Source organism: Triticum aestivum, chromosome 1A (assembly GCF_018294505.1).
Source record: "Triticum aestivum cultivar Chinese Spring chromosome 1A, IWGSC CS RefSeq v2.1, whole genome shotgun sequence".
In the NCBI taxonomy this organism is placed as follows: domain Eukaryota; kingdom Viridiplantae; phylum Streptophyta; class Magnoliopsida; order Poales; family Poaceae; genus Triticum; species Triticum aestivum.
The window spans coordinates 285,613,652-285,633,047 of NC_057794.1; the positions used below are offsets into that span (position 1 = coordinate 285,613,652).

At 44.0% G+C, this 19,396-nt stretch overlaps 1 protein-coding gene across 1 annotated transcript; it reads left to right on the top strand.

The window, feature by feature from the left end:
- The first annotated feature begins 971 nt into the window (after positions 1 to 971).
- LOC123046185 (aminopeptidase P2) lies at positions 972 to 17,590 on the top strand. Its single transcript, XM_044469493.1, has 13 exons — positions 972 to 1,415; positions 2,105 to 2,230; positions 2,322 to 2,441; positions 3,609 to 3,884; positions 7,123 to 7,295; positions 10,523 to 10,798; positions 11,219 to 11,370; positions 11,950 to 12,140; positions 12,315 to 12,423; positions 12,543 to 12,697; positions 12,802 to 12,894; positions 16,825 to 16,905; positions 17,117 to 17,590. Exons 1-13 carry the CDS (start codon positions 1,074 to 1,076, stop codon positions 17,177 to 17,179), a joined length of 2,157 nt encoding a protein of 718 aa, XP_044325428.1. The 5' UTR covers positions 972 to 1,073; the 3' UTR covers positions 17,180 to 17,590.
- Positions 17,591 to 19,396: the final 1,806 nt, after the last annotated feature.

The window sequence follows — 19,396 nt, forward strand, 5'->3', positions numbered from 1 at the left end:
ATGCGAGAAGGAGCCGGAGTGGAAGGATAGGTCACAATTGGAAATAATCGCAAAAAAAAATCATAACCCGGAGATCTCAGTTCAAAAAAATGCTAATATCGATGGAGGGGTGATTTCCTTCAATAGGTGGAAAACATAAGAAATATTAGTTGTTACCAAGGAAAGGTAAAAATTTAGGAAAGTTAGGATTTTTGAACTGATTTCTATGCAAATGGGGTTTTATTGTTTGATAACGTAATATCAGTACCTGCCCATTTCTGACGTGTCTGATTAGGAAAGTTTGAAATGTTAAGAAACTATTTATTAGGAGGAAAGTTGTGACGTGTCTGCTATTTGTTTTCTAAAACAAATTTCACTAATAAGAGAAATCGATTGATTTAGATAAGTTAGAAAAGTTAGATTAAAATGTATTATTTGTTTCCTGAAAATCTGCTATTTATTTTCTAAGACAAATTGAACCAATAAAAGGAATTAATTGATTTGCATAATTTAAGGAAGTTAGATTAAAATGTATCATTTGTTTCATGAGAATTTGTTATTTATTTCCTAAGACAAATTGAACGAATGAAAGGAATCGATTGATTTGCATAATTTAAGAAAGTTAGATTAAAATGTATTATTTATTTTCTGAAAATATGTTATTTGTTTGGTAAGACAAATTAAATCAATAAAAGGACTCGATTGATTTGTATAATTTAAAAAAGTCAGATCCATGATTTGTTATATGTTAGGAAAGTTCTGATTGTAATAAGGAGTAGAGAGAAAAATAAACCGATAGACCAGGGTGTGAGGGGATGGTGGGAGAAGAGACGAAAAAACCAACAAAAATAAACCGCAGACCAGGATAGGAAGGGATGGTGACAGGAAAGACGAAAAAAATCAGCGAAAATAAACCACGGAGACGATTCACCGCGAGCCAGGTGCAATACAAGAGACCAAACACGCCCTATGCGTTTGTTCTGTGTTGCCTCTTCGGAAGAAAAAAAACACGCCGTTAGAGTATCTCGTTCGTCGTTCTCTTCGCTCCCTTATCTCCCTGCTCCCCTCACGCCGTCTCCACGCTGGCCGCGCCCATGGCGATCGAAGCCGCGCGCCTCTCCCCTTCCCTCGCCGCCGCCGCCGCCTTCCTCGGCCGCCGCTCTCCTCCCACAGCCCCTTTACTCCGCCGCCTATGCCTCCTCCTCCCCCGCCGCTCCCTCCTCGCCAGCGCCAGCACCTCCTCCTCCCGCGCCTCCTCGGGCGGGAACGGCCGCGTCGTCGCCCTCTCCTCGTCGGAGCTCCGCAAGCGCCGTGGCTCGACATCCTCCACACCCACGCCCGGAGAGGACGATAAGCTGCGCTCGCTTCGTCGCCTCTTCGCGCGCCCGGACATTGCAATCGACGCCTACATCGTTCCCTCCCAGGATGCCCACCAGGTTCACCACCTCCATCAATGCTGTAAATAAGTGATATCATTTTCCTGATTCGGTTCGTCGATAGTGGAGAAATGATGCACCCGTGTGGCCGCGTTGATAAGACAATTAGTGTAGCTGTTGTAAGTCCGCGCCATTCAGGCACGGATGATCCTGAGTGAATAGTTTATTTCTATATGTGTGGTGATAACCATGTGCCAATCGTGGAGCTTACCGGGTCTCTATGTTCGCGCGACTCTCGGTGATTAATAGTAGTGAGTATTGACCTATCAGTTGAAAGTTTGAAAAATATACTGATCGAGCGTTTGATATCTCAGGCTCGTTGGGTTGTGTCCTGTGGACTGCTTTTGATATGACGGCCTTCTGGAAATAGGCATCAGCTAGAGCAATCGCTTTTATGCACGGGGCACACGCACATGCATATATACTTGATACACCCAGCGTATTAGTGAAATCAGCCATGTACTTGGCGTGTGGAACTGGCAAGTGGCATTGAGCTACAGCTGCAGAACATCATGATCAGTGTAAATACACATAAGAGCACAATACCATATCATGCAGTGTCTCCACAGTTTGTTGAACTGGTGAAGCTAATAGTGCTGTATAGTGTTCAGAAAATCATCAGTTTATTCTTCTATCAATGATGCTGCATGCTCCCTGACTCCTCCTTGTTTCGTTACTTTTTATTTCAGAGTGAGTTCATTGCGGAATGCTTCATGAGACGTGCCTACCTGACTGGCTTTACTGGTAGTGCTGGTACAGCCGTGGTCACAAAAAATAATGCTGCTTTTTGGACCGATGGCCGGTATTTTCTTCAGGTACTTCATTCCGATGATGCAATTTTTAATTCTTCAGCACATATGGTTTGGATGCGGCTAACACTTCATGTTTTGTTCTTCTGTTGACCAGGCTGAAAAGGAATTGAGCCATGACTGGACACTACTGCGGAGTGGAAATCACGGTGTTCCAACCACTATTGAGTGGTTGAATGATGTCTTACCATCTGGTTCTCGAGTTGGTATTGACCCGGTGAGCTTTTGTTTTGTTCTGTGCCCTCTCTCCATGGCCTGCTGACCATAACTGCCCTTACTAAAATCTGTGAAATGATAATTTTACCTGCATAAGAATCTACGTAATCAACAAATTCACTCTACAAAATGAATACCTTTTATGAGTATGCTTTCTGTCATGCCAATTGATGATATCATTTGGCAGTAATCTATTTTTATTTTAGAGGATTGTTTTCATGCTGTCTTTGGAGTCATAATTCTTACTTGTTATATAAAACGAGTGACACAGATTTTTACATGGAAAACCCTCACGGGAAAAAACTACGGACGCACGAAGACGTAATCTCACTATTATGAAGGAGTTTACAAGTACGAGACGACATGCCGTCTTTAGGTGCTACTAAATGGGGTATATATAGATGGCATTATACAAGGGTCTTGGAGGATAAGAAAACGAGCTATAATTGTACGCGTCGACATCAACGCAAAGCCCTACACCACTCCTACTACGTTTATCATGAGACGATGCCATGCCCAACACGGTAGTAGAAATCAGATCGCAATTTAACATCACCTGACCATTTCATTAAGTGATTCAAGGAAAGTGAAGCCATGATTTGGTTAGCTGGAATTGCAATATCATATCGTGAATTTAATCTTATTTCTTCATACTGCCCCTTATGCAACTTTAATTTTGAGATTTGTGATACTAGTAAGATCCCATAAGCTAACTTTTTGAGTCAAAAATCATTAAGTGATTCAAGGATATCATAAGTGAAGCCATGATTTGGTTAGCTGGAATTGCAATATCATATCGTGAATTTAATCTTATTTTCTTCATACTGCCCCGTTATGCAACTTTAATTTTGAGATTTGTGATACTAGTAAGATCCCATAAGCTAACTTTTTGAGTAAAAAATACAGCAGTAGTTACGTGTCTACCAACTCTTTTACTTTTACTCTTAAATCTTACTACATTCTTACCTGTATGTTCTCTTGTATTCTTTCTGTTACACGTACAAGACGCTATGCTGAAATTTTGATTAAGGCTTAAGTGTATTTCATGGCATATACATTCTATAATTACTCCCCATTGATTATTTTATATGTCGACGACTCTGCACTTTGTTTATGTTATTGTATTCTTGGCCTAATCCTCTATTCTTTGTTTGCTTGAAGGATGCAGTTCCTTTTCTCATCTGATGCTGCTGAGGAATTGAAGGCTGCTATTTCTGACAAGAATCATGAGTTAATTTTGATTAGAGATTTTAACCTGGTTGATGAGATATGGGGCGGATCAAGGCCAGCGCCCCCAAAAGAACCTACCAGGGTGCATGCCATCAAGTATGCTGGTGTTGACGTTGCATCGAAGTTATCTTTTGTCAGATCACAGCTTGATGAAAATGGGTGTGACACTGTGGTTATTTCAATGCTTGATGAGGTTGCATGGTTGTTAAACATGGTAAGATTTAGCTTTCACCATTACTTTGACATGGTATGCTGGTTATGAGCATCTTGCAGTTTAAGATGGATTACTTCTGAACCTGAAACTCCGCATGTTTATTTTCTCTCATATGTACTCCCTCCGTTCCTAAATATTTGTCTTTCTAGATATTTTGATAGGAGCTGGGATCCTACCAGCTCTAGCTCGTAGGTTGTAGGGGTGGAAGGGGGCTTGGCGTGGAGGAAGGCGAGGTCGCCGGCGCTGGGGCGTCGTTGCGCGTGAGAGAGGGCGCAGGAGGCGGCGGCTAGGGTTAGGTCTCCCGGCTCCCTTCAGGAAGCCGAGCAAATATGATTGCTTCTGCTTAATTTCAAACGAGTCCTTACATGAGTTTATATAATCTCCAAATACGATAATTGGGCTAAGCCCCTAATAACTACTCCCTCCGACCGCGAATAAGTGTACATCTAGCTTTTGTCTTAAGTCAAAGTTTTAAAACTTTGACCACCTTTTTAGAAAAATAAATAAAAGCATCTATGGCACCAAATTGGTATCACTAGATTCATTTTGAAATGTACTTTGATAATATATCAATTTGCTTTCATATATATTACTACTATTTTATATAAAGTTGGTCAAAAATTTAAAACTTTGACTTAGAACAAAAGCTAGATGTACACTTATTCGCGGACGGAGGGAGTATAAGATAACTGGGCTAGGCCCCTAACTGCCTGGGCTGTAGTATATGCCGGTCATAACATCTCTCCCCGCCTGCATAAACAGCTTGTCCTCGAGCTGGAAGGCGGGGAAGCGCTTGCGGAACTCCTCGAGGTGATCAACGGGCGCCAAACACCTCCGCGTCAGCTGGGGCGGGCAGGTCGCCGAGCCCGGCGGCGGCGGCGTCCTCCTCAATGTAGTCCGCAACCTCCAGGTAGAAGAGTCGCGGGCAGACGTGGCCGGGCACGTAGGGCTCGTCGTAGTTGAAGCACAACCCTTGGCGGCGACGCTCGAGTTGCTCGGCCGGGGTGAGCCGGCGAAACGGGCGCGCCGCAGAAGCCTAAGCAGGCCGACCCTGCGCGGGAACTTCCGGCCAGGGTGGCGGCCCAGTGGCCCAGGGCGGTGACGCCTGCCAGATGGCCACCACGCGGCGCTCGAAAGTTCGGGCGTAGTACATGGCCGTCTGGAGGTCTTGTGGCCCGCGCATCTCAACGTCCATGCGGATGTGGTCCGGTAGGCCGCCGACGAAGAGCTCAGCCCGCTGACGAGCCGAAACGCCGGGGGCGTGGCACGCCAGTGCTGGAAGCGGTCGACGAAGTCTTGCACTATGTTGAGGAATGGAAGGCGCCCAAGCTCTGTCAGACGGCTCCCGCGTATAGGCGGACCGAAGCGCAAGAGGGACAGATCGCGGAAACGCTCCCATGGTGGCATGCCGCCCTCGTCCTGCTCGAGGGTGTAATACCACGTCTGGGCGGCGCCGCGTAGATGATAGGAGGCGATCCAGGTGCGGTCGGACGCGAGCGTGCGCTGCCCCCTGAAAAATTGGTCGCATTGGTTGAGCCAATTCAGGGGGTCGACGGTGCCGTCGTAGGTCGCGAACTCCAGCTTGGAGAATCTCGGCGGTGGCTGGGCGTGGACGACGGGCGGGTATGTGTCATCCGCACGGAACAGCGAGGGCGACGGCGTCGAGTGTGCGGGCTGCAGAGTACCGCCATGGAAAAGGGGCCCGTCCACACCATCGTAGGGACCCGCAGCACCCGAGGACCCGCCAAAATGCATGGTCGGGGGGCGGCGCCGGCGGTGACATCACGTGCGGTTGTCTTGAGGCCATCGTATAGACCGGCTCGATGGACCCGGCGAGCCCGGCCGGTAGCGGAGATGGCGACGGGGGGAAATGGACCTGGTGGATGGGCACCCCGGGCGCCGTCGGCGGAAGGCCCGGCCTTGAGATCGCCGGTGGCGGCAGCGGCGGCTGCTGCTGCAGCGGCAGCGGCATGATGGATGCGACGGAGGTCGCCGGTGGTGGCGGCTGCCACGGGAGCTGCTGCGGCCCCGTGATGGTGGTGACGGGGGCGGGCGGCTGCAGCCCATAGTGCCCCTCGAGGAAGGTGTGGATGCCCTGGACCGCCTGAGTTAGGTCCCGAAGCGCTGCTGTCATCTCCTCTGGGGTGAGCTCGGCGGGGGCCGGCGCGGGTGGCATCCAGGCGGCAGAGGAGACCGGCCCGGTCAGGGACGGCGTGCTGGCCGCGGTGGTCATTGTCGACGAGGATGCGATTGGCAGCGGGAGGGAGGGGGTGGGCGGTGGCGCGGACATGATCGAGCCTGAGACACCTGATACCAGATTGATAGGAGCTGGGATCCTACCAGGTCTAGCTCGTAGGTTGTAGGAGTGGAAGGGGGCTTGGCGTGGAGGAAGGCGAGGCCGCCGGCGCTGGGGCACCGTCGCGCGTGCGAGAGAGAGAGAGAGAGGGCGCAGGAGGCGGCGGCTAGGGTTAGGTCTCCCGGCTCCCTTCAGGAATCCGAGCAAATATGATTGCTTCTGCTTAATTTCAAATGAGTCCTTACATGAGTTTATATAATCTCCAAATACGATAACTGGGCTAAGCCCCTAATAATGATAAGATAACTGGGCCAGGCCCCTAACTGCCTGGGCTGTAGTATATGCCGGTCATAACATATTTCAACAAGTGACTACATACGGAGCAAAATGAGTGAATCTACACTCTAAAATATGTCTATATACATCCGTATATGGTAGTCCATTTGAAATATCTAGAAAGACAAATATTTAGGAACGGAGGGAGTAATAATTTCACTTCCAATCCCTTGCATGATAGACGCATGTTATAGACAGCTACTCCAAATGCTGGATTCAGAAGCATCACATGATTTTATACTGTTACTAGTCATGCATTTTTTTGTTTTCCAATGTTATTACCGTATACGTGCTTTGATAATTGGTAACTAATGCTTAGTACAGGTCAATAGACTGTTCTACTTACCATTTTGTGCTCCCTGTTTGGCATTATAATTATATACTTTTATTGTTTTGATAATCATGGTTGCATGATAATCTACAATATTCTGCATTTTTCAAAGACTTACTATGCAATGAGTAATTCCTGATGTTTTAGCAGTACAACATCTGATGACAACTGAAAAGTACAAGGACGTTTGCGCTTTTTAACCCTGTTAAATATTGTTGCGTTTTGTTTAATACACTTTCCACAAAATTGACAGTTGACACCACTATTGAATGCAGAGAGGAAGTGATGTTCCACATTCACCTGTATTCTATAGCTACTTGACTGTGGAGATGAGCACTGCTACATTATTTGTAGATAGCAACAAAGTATCTGAAGAGGTATTGGAACACCTCAAGAAAGCTGGAGTGAAGTTAAAATCATATGAAGCAATTTTATCTGATGTAGAAAGGTAAATTTTACCAAAGAATATTTTACATAGCTTGGTGTCTGGCTTTGAATGTGCAGTTCCTTACTGTATCTTCGTATCAATGCAGTCTATGCAATTTACCTAGATTTGTTTGTCATCTCAAAATTTGGAAACAATGTGATCTGATTATTCTAATCAGTTTGTAATTCATCTGCATGGAAGTTAATCAAGGTTTTAATACAGCCTTAAGGCGAATGAAGTGTGGAACATTCAATATTTACTGCAAGGGCCTGTACTCATGTTGGACTGAGGTTTTCTATTTTCCTGCCAAATACGGAAAATATGAAATACCATGTTTGGATTATGTGAATTGCATACTTATGAGCTTCATAATTCCCACCCTGTGCCCTACCAGCTGCATAAACAACAATTATCTTTTGAGAAGTAAGATTTATATGCACTTAATCTGGCACAGGACCACCAGTCTCTGTTTTCATCAATTAATGCCTACATTGGCTTTTGACAGCCTGTTTGGAATGGTTGATGAGTAGTTCACCAGCTTTTGCCTTCTTCCTGATTTTGATCATGATGGCACCTTCTTGCTTTATGATTTGAGTTAGATGAGATTCACATGTATTTGATTTGGCACTTGATCAAGTCAATTGTTCGTTTTGGCCAAACATATGCATATTTTTGAAGCTTCAATCATAACAGTTTGTAAGTTATAGCCTGCTAAAAAGCGGGGGTTCCGTTATGTCCATCACATTCAAATCACCTATGTAATCACATCCCTGCCTCAAAGGTGAGTCAAACTCATGAATACATTAATTTAGCAAGATGCAAAAGTAGTTTATCTATGAATCTCTAATCATGTAAAGAAATCTGCAAGGAGAAAAACAACAATTATATTGTGGTGTTGTACATGTCTTGTATGTACCTACTGGATTTGGGTTGTTTATTGGTTGAACTACTGAACATGTGTTTGAGAATCCGTATGTTGGAAAAGCAATTAGCCACTATTTGGTTATGATAGTGCAAGAAGTAAAAACTTCTTCTGTAATTTCATCTCACTTAGTTCTAGTCTGCTGAAGGGAAAACTAAAAATTACAACTAGCGAAAGATTGAGATTTATCTAGAGCAGAAGGCAAGTACCAACCAGTATAAAAACAAGCACAAAGCATGAACTAGAAGGTAAAGAGTAGGGAAATGAAGACAGCGTATGTAGTTCCGGAAGTTCAAGTTATTGGCAATATCTTCTGGAGAGGCTGAGCTTGATGCTCTGAAACCACTGAGGTTATACCTTGTTCTCCTTGAGCTAAGTCCACAAGGAACTCAGCCGATCACTCATGGTTGATCTTGAGGTGATCCCTGGACCTGTACAAACTTTGCTTTAGGCTAAATCTCCAAGAGTAACTAGTAAGATATCTAGGCTCGAAGATGCTCAATCAAATCTCAAGTATTCTCTCTCAATGGTTTTCCTCTCTTAAGATGGGGCTCAAGAGCATAGAGGAATGGGAACACGAAGTATGAGAGTGTAATAACTGCACTGGGGGTCCACCTGAGCTCGCAGGGGTTCGGTTCCTTTCAGGCACGAACAGAAAACTAGCTGTTTTGCTTCAAGATTCACAACACAGCGGCACTAGGATCCTAACCGGACACTGCTGGATTTCCGGACAACGGATAGTTTTGTGGCACTAGGCGCAAAGCGGAAAGATGTGTCAACAGAGTCGCAACACGGTAACGTCACCTTCCTAGCCAGACTCACCGACCGACGAACCAGAAGCACTACGCCTGTAATAACCTACCTTCCAGAGCCTCATCTTGATCACACTGATGGCCAAACCGGAAACACAGGTGTGAGGAACTCGACAGCGAAAGACAAAGGGCCGCAGCAAAGGCACAACATAGGCTCATCCCGGCAACGATGAGATCCTAACTGACACCGCCGATCTTCGAACAGAGCGAACACTTAGGGCAACCCCAGACTGTTGGGTTCCTAAATCCTGATAGAAGCTAAGCGGTGTGACTTAAATTTCACAACCGGAGACACCGGACTTGATGAACAACGCCCCGAGTACACAGCGAAAACTGAAGACTCAAACGCACTCAATAGAGGTCATCCTCGGTGATGCCGATCTCAAAACCGGTGTAAACGAACATAGCTAATGCATCTCAAAGAGATTTCAAAGGATATGATGTGTATCTGGTTGGGTTCTAACTGAGCATCAGCAAGCTCCATCCATTAACCACAATATCCAACCCCTCTTAGGGCTCATTTGGTAGCCAGGGGATCCCTGGAGGATCCCGGCCCATTCCCTGGGTGGAAAGCCCGCGCACAAAATCAGCCCCGGGCCAGGTGCCTGGACATTTGGACGCTGGAATACACGAGGTTTTCTCGGCCCGTTCCCCGTGATTTCCCCGGGATAGGATCCACGACCCACGACATCGGGATGGAATCCCCTGTCTCGTTCGCTCTCGTCGCCCGCCTTGGGCAGAGCGGCGGCCGCCTCCCTCCCCTGCCACACCGTTGGTTCTGAGGTTGTGCTGCCTCTCCTCTCGTCCTCGGTCTCTGGCTGCTTCTCGTACTCGTGCCTCTCCCTCTGTCGTGCTCACCAGCCGCAACATTAGATCTCCTCCCACCGGAGTTCTGTGTCCTGTCTACTAGGTCGCGCCACCAGGAGGCTGTCGGCGGCGGCGACTGCTGCTGGTGGTGGACGTCAAGATAATGATGAAGGCGGGGCATTTGCTTCAGTTCATCATATTTTGATTCTGCTTCAGTTCTATGTCTTTTCTCTGTAGCAGGGGATTTGCCCCTTTGAGCCAAATGACAGTGCCAATTTTCCACGGGGCTTCTAGTTGGCCAAAGAAATTTTCAACCGGGGCATCTATTCCCTGGAAATATCCCTCGTAGCATCCAAACGAAGCCTTAATAGTACGGTTTGCCCTAAACTCAGAGTGACTCACTGAGGCACTAAAAGCTATAAAGTCTTCAAGAGGCAAACCATATCTTCAGTGTCCAAAATTTTTAGGGGTAAGACATCCATAGGATAAACCAACATCCTTCGGGACTATGCACCTGTGTACACTCACTAACACATTAGTCTGTTAAATCGTTTGTCATTAATCATCAAAATTCACTAGGGGGCACTAGATGCACTATCAAGTGTATAATTGTAAATGGTTAACTACTAATTGTTTTATTTCACTGCAGTTACCTCTTTCCTGTTCCGTTGTGTTGTCTGAACTGGGGAGTGGTTTTTCTTCTGTAGGCTGGCAGAAAAGGGTGCAAAACTGTGGTTGGATTCTTCAAGTGTGAATGCTGCCATAGTCAGTGTATTTAGATCTGGTTGTGACAGATACATGAGAAAAAGAGGAAAGACAGGGCGGCAAATTGGCAAAGAGGCATCTTCAGATGATCCGACCACCAAAAAGCGTGGTGTTCAGAATATGGAGTTAAACGGTCTCTATAAAGCCTCACCAGTCACCCTTGCCAAATCAGTTAAAAATGAGGCAGAAATTAGAGGAATGAAGAACTCACATCTAAGGTATTGTTTCAGCATACTTACGAATTCAAGGTTTTCCTGTGTTGAAAACTATTCTAAGAAAATATAAAATGTCAATTTCGTAGAACTGATGGTACTGAAACATATGCTGATGCATTCTACTGTAGCAAATCAAAAGAAAAGGTTTCATGGATATGGTGGCTTCTTAATAAACGTGTCTTTTGATGTTTCTGACCTATCACAATAATCGCTTTGATAGCTTTTATGTTTGTACTGATGTAGAGGCAGTAAGGTGACCAATACTCACTTCATTTGTTTTTTCTCCTAATGTGAACATAAAAAAAAGAGATACTTCGCTTACAATATTCAGCACACACCATCTTTTTTCTGTATCAGCATTTCTGTTAATCCTGGGCCATCTGACCCAAGCATTGCCTGCACTGGTGCGTAATACACTTGCAGAGATGCTGCTGCTTTAGCAGAATTCTGGTGCTGGATAGAGGAGGAAGTTCGTAACAATGTGGCTCTTACAGAAGTGCAAGTTGCAGAAAATCTTCTTGGATTTCGCCGAAAGCAAGATGGTTTTATAGAGACAAGCTTCGACACTATTAGTGGTATATTCCCACATTTTTCCGTCAATAGCAAATTGTCATCGGATTACTCGACTAATTTGTTGAGTTTTATGTGCTGTTATGGTGTTTCCTCTGAATTCTGCGACGTGTCTGGATTCATTGTGTCGAAAGAAGGCTTTGGATGATTATTGTTCATTTGTGCTTATGCCTCGGTTGGTGACAGCATGCTGGGTAGGGTGATGCAATATCTTTTTACTTATGTGACCTCTTGGCACTGGGATGAGTCCTTTTCCATCAAATTTAATCTATTTCAGAAAAAAGTTCACCTCCTTTTGTTGTATTATTAAGGGCTACTACTTTGATGATATGCTTCAGTATGAATACTGTTTTTATGTACTTTGTCGCTTTAGTGTGATATGCATGTTTGCTATGGTAAGCTTGATTGTCACGCAAAATAGAGATGAAAGGACAAATCTGGTTCTTGATGACACCCTTGACTCTTCCATGTCTTGACACCCTTGACTCTTCCATGTCTTCCAGCCTGGAAGTGTGTGATGTCCCCACTATTGAGAGACCAGAATTCTTGATTTTTTTACCCATTAATCCTTTTTTTACATGCAGGTTATGGTGCAAATGGTGCTATAATACATTACAACCCAACTCCGGATAGCTGCAGTTCTGTTGGAAGTGACAATCTCTTTTTGTTAGATAGTGGTGCTCAATATGTTGATGGAACGACTGACATTACAAGGACAGTTCATTTTGGTGAGCCTTCCCCGAGGCACAAGGAATGCTTCACAAGGGTTTTGCAGGTGTGTAATTTCTCTTAAGACTACACGTCTCAGCAACAGTGAGCTATTTTATGTATTGTTTTCTGTACTTCAGTAGTAGAGTGTTTTTTTGAGGAATGAATAGTAGAGTATGTTCAAATACTTCACTTCTTTGTTCTCAATACCTTACGCAAGTAATGGAGTTTGTTGGTACAGGGCCATATAGCTCTAGATCAGGCAGTATTTCCAGAAAGAACTCCAGGTTTTGTGCTAGATGTTCTGGCACGATCATCTCTCTGGAAGATTGGGCTTGATTACAGACATGGTACCTTCTCTGAGCACACAAATCTCTGGCCCTGAATCATCTATATACCAACTATTGGTTTGACTGGTCTTCTAAATGGAATGCATGTAAGTTCTGGAGCATGTTTGTCCCTGGTTCAGGCACAGGTCATGGAGTTGGAGCTGCACTCAACGTCCATGAGGGCCCACAGAGCATAAGCTATCGATATGGAAACTTGACAGCTTTACAGAAGGGCATGATTGTAAGCAATGAACCTGGTTATTATGAAGACGACTCATTTGGCATTCGTATCGAGGTTAGTTTTCCTATTTGGTGCTCATGTCAATCTTCAATATTTTATGTGCTGATTTTTCAGCTGAAAGTTAGTACTGCAAGTATTTATACTTTTGAACCTTGCAGAATCTGCTTCTGGTGAAAGAGGTTAATTTAGCCAATTCTTTTGGCGGCATCTCATACCTGGGCTTTGAGAAGCTAACTTTTGTTCCGATTCAGGTACCCATGCATTTTATTTATTGCATTTTTTCTGTCTATGAAATTTAGAGATAGTGATATGAATACAAATAATACTTCTAATTTGAACAGTCAGTAATCAAGCTGACAGAACATCTTTTAAAGATATCACCTTAAAAGGTTTCCCAGTATTATTCCAGTGACTGGTAACCTCAACCAATAGGTCCCCTCAGCGATTTTCACCGGGTATTAGTATTAGCTAGTTTAAGTACATATGTATGTATTAATTGAGTAATTAGTAGCTGGCTCAATGGAGGTTCACGCATATATATATGTACTTCAAGTCTGTGACTCGACTCGAATCATTCCATTGTTGCGCCATGGGTCATTCCATAAACTGTTGACCACTGCGGCTGCTACCTACCAGTTAGATTCCTAGGGATTGTTTGACTTGCGCCAGAGCTGGCCCTGCCAATCCGGGGAATGCCAAATAATTGGCGGACGTTCTGGCCGCCTGCGTCTCACCAAAAAGATGCTGCAGAGGTGAACTAGCGAAGGCGGAGAGCTGGGCACACCAAAAATTTGGTGTCCGTCCAAACAGCTCTCCAAGGCGCATTCAACGCCAATATTTTGGCTGGGCGCTCCAGGCAATTGACCCAAACAGCCCCCTAGATATAATCAAGGACTAAGTATCAAGTTATATTCATAAACTGTGGACAGTTAGACAGACTTAGTTATTACTCCCTCCGTTCCTAAATATAAGTCTTTTTAGATTCCAATACGAACTACATACGGATGTATATAGACATATTTTGGAATGTAGATTCACTCATTTTTCTTCGTATGTAGTCCGCATTGGAATCTCTAAAAGACTTATATTTAGGAACGGAGGGAGTAGTTAGTATCTACTTGTCAGTTGTTGCGTGTTGAAAGAAAAGGGAGGTAACGTTCTCCTGAATTACATGATCGTCTGCATGAGAATGAAATAGATGCAAAGATCTCCGATGAGTTTTTTTTTGACGAAATGTAGTGTCACTGCTTTTCATTGCGATTAGGAAGAATAAAGTTTACAATTTAAAAGAAGGGGATGAGATTGAGATTAGAGAGTCTGTAAAATACAACATGTCAGCCTAGTCGGGTTCTAAAGGTCGTTCGACTAGTGTCATTACCCTTCGCTTGCCCGCATCCGCGCATTCCCTCGCTTCGAGCTGAAGCTTTTGGAAACGGACATGTACTGTGCAAGCAGTGTTTTGGAATACCCGCTCATTTCTTTGTTTCCATATGTTCCACCAATAGCAATGCAATGATCGAGCGCCAAATCTGTGTCCATATGAGTAGAGAAGCACTGCCACCAGTGTAGCAAGGATTCATCACCAGAATGCATGAGGGAGTTATTGAGATCAAGCCTGCTGAAGATTAGTCGCCACAGCTCCGATGAGATTCTTGACTTGTTCAATGGGCTTGGTAGTCACAGAGCAATGCTTGAGCTAACAGAAATGTAGTTTTTTATTGTATAAGCAAAACATATTGAGGAGGGCCCTTGGGAGGAAGGAGGGGATGCGGACAATGTGTGGATGAAGATGGCGACTTGCATTCGTAAGGTGGCCTCTGAGGAGTTTGGAGTGTCCGGGGAAGGAGAAGCGAGGATAAGGATACCTGATGGTGGAATGATGATGTCCAAAAGGCGATTAAAGAGAAGAAAGATTGTTTCATATGCCTATACCTGGATAGGAGTGCAGACAACATAGAGAAGTACAAGATGGCGAAGAAGGCCGCAAATCGAGTTGTCAGTGAAGCAAGGTGTCAGGCGTATGAGGACCTCTACCAACGGTTAGGCATGAAGGAAGGCGAAAGGGACATCTATAAGATGGCCAAGATCCGAGAGAGGAAGACAAGGGATATTGGCCAAGTCAAATGCGTCAAGGATGAAGCAGCCAACTCCTGTGAAGGACGAGGAGATTAAGCATAGATGGCGGGAGTACTTCGACAAGCTGTTCAATGGGGAGAATGAGAGTACTACCATTGAACTAGACGACTCCTTTGATGAGACCAGCGTGCCTTTTGTGCGGCGAATCCAGGAGTCTGAGAGGAGGCTTTAAAAAGGATGAAAGGAGGCAAGGCGATGGGCCCTGATTGTATCCCCATTGAGGTGTGGAGAGGCCTCGGGGACATAGCAATAGTATGGCTAACCAAGCTTTTCAACCTTATTTTTTGGGCAAACAAGATGCCAGAAGAATGGAGACGGAGTATATTAGTACCAATCTTCAAGAACAAGGGGGATGTTCAGTGTTGTACTAATTACCGTGGAATTAAGCTGATGAGCCATACAATGAAGCTATGGGAGAGAGTCATTGAGCACCGATTAAGAAGAATGACAAGCATGGCCAAAATCAGTTTGGTTTCATGCTTGGGAGGTCGACCATGGAAGCCATTTTCTTGGTACGACAACTTATGAAGAGATACAGGGAGCAAAAGAAGGACTTGCATATGGTGTTCATTGACTTGGAGAAGGCCTATGATAAGATACCGCGGAATGTCATGTGGTGGGCCTTGGAGAAACACAAAGTCCCAGCAATGTACATTACCCTCATCAAGGACATGTACGATAATATTATGACAAGTGTTCGAACAAGTGATGTCGACATTGATGACTTCCCGATTAAGATAGGACTGCATTAGGGGTCAGCTTTGAGCTCTTATCTTTTTGCCTTGGTGATGGATGAGGCCACAAGGGATATACAGGAGATATCCCATGGTGCATGCTCTTTGCAGATGATGTGCTGCTAGTTGACGATAGTCGGACGGGGGTAAATAGGAAGTTAAGAGTTATGGAGACAAACCTTGGAATCGAAAGGGTTTAGTCTTAGTAGAACTAAAACCGAGTATATGATATGCGGTTTCAGTACTACTAGGTGTGAGGAGGAGGTTGTTAGCCTTGATGGGCAGGAGGTGCCTCAGAAGGACACCTTTTGATATTTGAAGTCAATGCTGCAGGAGGATGGGGGTATTGATGAAGATGTGAACCGTCAAATCAAAGCCGGATGGATGAAGTGACACCAAGCTTCTGGCATTCTCTGTGACAAGAGAGTGCCACAAAAGCTAAAAGGCAAGTTCTACAGGACGGCGGTTCGACCCGCACTGTTGTATGGTGCTGAGTGTTGGCCGACTAAAAGGTGACATGTTCAACAGGTAGGTGTGGCAGAGATGCGTATGTTGAGATTGATGTGTGGCCACACGAGGAAGGATCGAGTCCGGAATGATGATATACGAGATAGAGTTGGGTAGCATCAATTGAAGAGAAGCTTGTCCAACATCGTCTAAAATGGTTTGGGCATATTCAACGTAGACCTTCAGAAGCTCCAGTGCATAGCGGATGGCTAAAGCGTGTGGAGAATGTCAAGAAAGGTTGGGGTAGACTGAATTTGACATGGGAGGAGTCCGTTAAGAGAGACCTGAAGGATTGGAGTATCACCAAAGAACTAGCTATGGGCAGGGGTGCGTGGAAGCTTGCTATCCATGTGCCAGAGCCATGAGTTGGTCGTGAGATTTTATGGGTTTCACCTCTAGCCTACCCCAACTTGTAGGCTTTGTTGTTGTTGTTGTAAGCAAACCATATGTGATTTCATGAAAGCGCAAATGAGATATTGCTATAATTTGATATCAACCCTACATTGTGTTATAGCTCTTATATATATTGCTATATTTGATATGAATGCTATATTTATGTCTTCATATATCTTTGTTTTATCACTCTTCTTTGATCATTATCTCATTGGCACCCCATGTTCTATTCTTGGCTCAGCCCCTGCCTGAATGTATGGTCTTGGATATGCATCCTGACAATCCAAATTTTCATTACATCTATTGATCATTTTTTAGTTATACCTGCTGGTTTTATTGGTTATTATTGTCCAGCTGAAGCACATTATTCATGAAATTCTGATTATTTTCTTATTCATTTTGTAACTTCAGAGAAAGCTTATTGACTTACCCTTGCTATCACCTTCGGAGATAAATTGGGTCAATGAATACCATGAACAAGTTTGGGAAAAGGTGAGCTCTAGATACTTGAGACCAGTTTGTTACTAAACCTATTTGACGAAGAGCAGAGTTATTGTGCATAAGAAGGAATACTTGCACTTGCATCATGAAATCTCCTAAAGGACGATAGTTTCATGTTTAACTAACATAATTTCTTACAGTAACCAACCTCATCATCTTGGAATAATTGCCCCACTAAAGTACGAGTTACGACTATTTGCAGGTTTCCCCATTCTTGAGTGGCAATCCTCTCAACTGGCTGTTGGTTAACACAAGGCCTCTCTAGACACCAAGCATGTTGCAACATGACAAAAAGCAACCAAAAAGAGCAAGTCACTAGGTATTCATTCACTTATTGGCAAAAAGCAAGGGAAAACGATGGCAAGGTCTAAGGAATTGGTTCAAGCTGGTTTATTTATCGGTACCCGGTTAGCTTAGTGCAATGTTCAAAGCGGTGAAGCGATTTGCATACATCTTCATTTGCCATTGGTTATATGATTAGTAACCATGATAGTTCAGTTGCTTTGTTTGGTCTTCCCCCTATAATCAATGCTAGGATTTTGGTAATATATGACAAGTTACATATACTCAAAAGTACATTTTTTACTCAATAGTATATTCGTACTTGTGCGATGTCATTATTTAGTAAATACTTCTTCCGTTCACAAATATAAGATATTCTAACTTTTCCCCTGAATCTGATGTATATACACATGTATATACACAAGTGTGTTCACTCATTTCAGTCCGAATTAAGATATCCAAAACATTTTATACTTGTAAACGAAGGAAGTATGCAAATTGCACAGTTCCGACATTATGGTTTATCTGGGGTGTCATTGGCGTGGGCCTTTTACCTGTCTCAAAAAAAGAAAAAGAAAAAGGTATGCTCTTGCTTCCTGACGTACTTCTATGCTGTCGAGATAACTGGTTGGCTGGTGAATTACTAAAACTCCAGAAGCTCCGGTTAGGGAATCTCCAAAAAAAAGGAAAGAAAAACTACGCCCATCAAAATGGACACGTAAAAGATCGTGTTTATGTTTTTTTTAACACAATACAGACGCAGACATTCATATATATGCGCATACATTCACCGAGGGTATACGCGCACATCCTACCCCATGAGCACCTCTGAGAGACTGAGCCGGCATATCATCTTGAGATTTTACAAAGTCATTATAGGCGCCTCGTAGTCGACGGGAACGTCTTCCCTCATTGAACGCGCATCATCGAAATTATGAAATAAATCCAGAATAAATGCGAGCACTAGGACTTGAACCCTGATGGGCTGAAGATACCACCGTCCACCTAACGATCCAACCACAGGTTGGTCTGTGGGTTCAACCTTATACAAATTTTGATCTCTATTTTTTCTTCTATTATATTAGGAGCACTTAATAAAATAATTGAAGATAAATATCATCTTTGGTCCATAACCATGGTGTGCAAATATTTTAATGCAACAATAATTCAAGCATAATATTACAATCCAAACATGAACTTTTCTAATAAAATAGTTCAAATTTGAATTCAACTTATTTAGACATACTTTTTAGTTCTTCCTCGAAGTGCCCATATAAATGTTTAACCAGATCATTCTGAAATTGCTCATGAGTTGCTCAACGGTGAATTCATTGATGCATTTGGATAAAGTCTTTAAACGTCGCTAGATTCTGCTATGGAAGTTGGGATAGGATCACCCATCTGCTCAAAGTTTAGACCGTGGCGAACTCCGTCAGCCCCATCTTTCACCATCATATTGTGCATGATCACACAAGCTGTTATCATCTCCCACAACGCTATAGATCCTATATTTTGCAAATCTCAAACAACCGCAAAAAGGGCTTGGAGCACTCCAAATGCTCTCTCCATATAATTTCTAGCTCCTTGTCTTTGGGCAGAGTGAGCTTTTTTCTCACCGCTTGGCTTGGAGATACCATCACAAAGATAATATCTCATAGAGGAGCTTATCCTGGACACAACCTGGCAAACAATGGAGACCGCTGCATCATGTTGATGTCATTGTGTGATCCGAATATCCCAAAGAAAGAGTGTCAAATCTAGAGGTCTTGTGATGCAACTGTTTCAAGAATGATAGTGGGCTTCTTGCAATGGCCTTATATTATCCTTGTAGAGCATATGGGCAATTCTTCCATTTCCAGTGGATGCAGTTGAGGGATCCGGGCGTAGCTAGGCACCGTCTTGATTCCGACAATGCCATGAGACGTATGGTGCCTTCGATAACTGGTCCTCTTAAGTACTCCACTCCAAACACCTTGACCACTGCAGTAGCAAACCTGACCATGACTTCAAGATGTGTGGTTTTGAACATCTGGAGGTACTCATTCCACAATTCTACAACAATGCCATATGCAAGCATCCTCAATGCAGCTGTGCATTTTTGTTAACAAGACAATCCATTGTTTTCAAAAGCATCCTTCTTTAAGGTGAAGTAGTCATCATAGGCCCGAACACCATTGTAGAGGCGATGGAACGTAGTTTG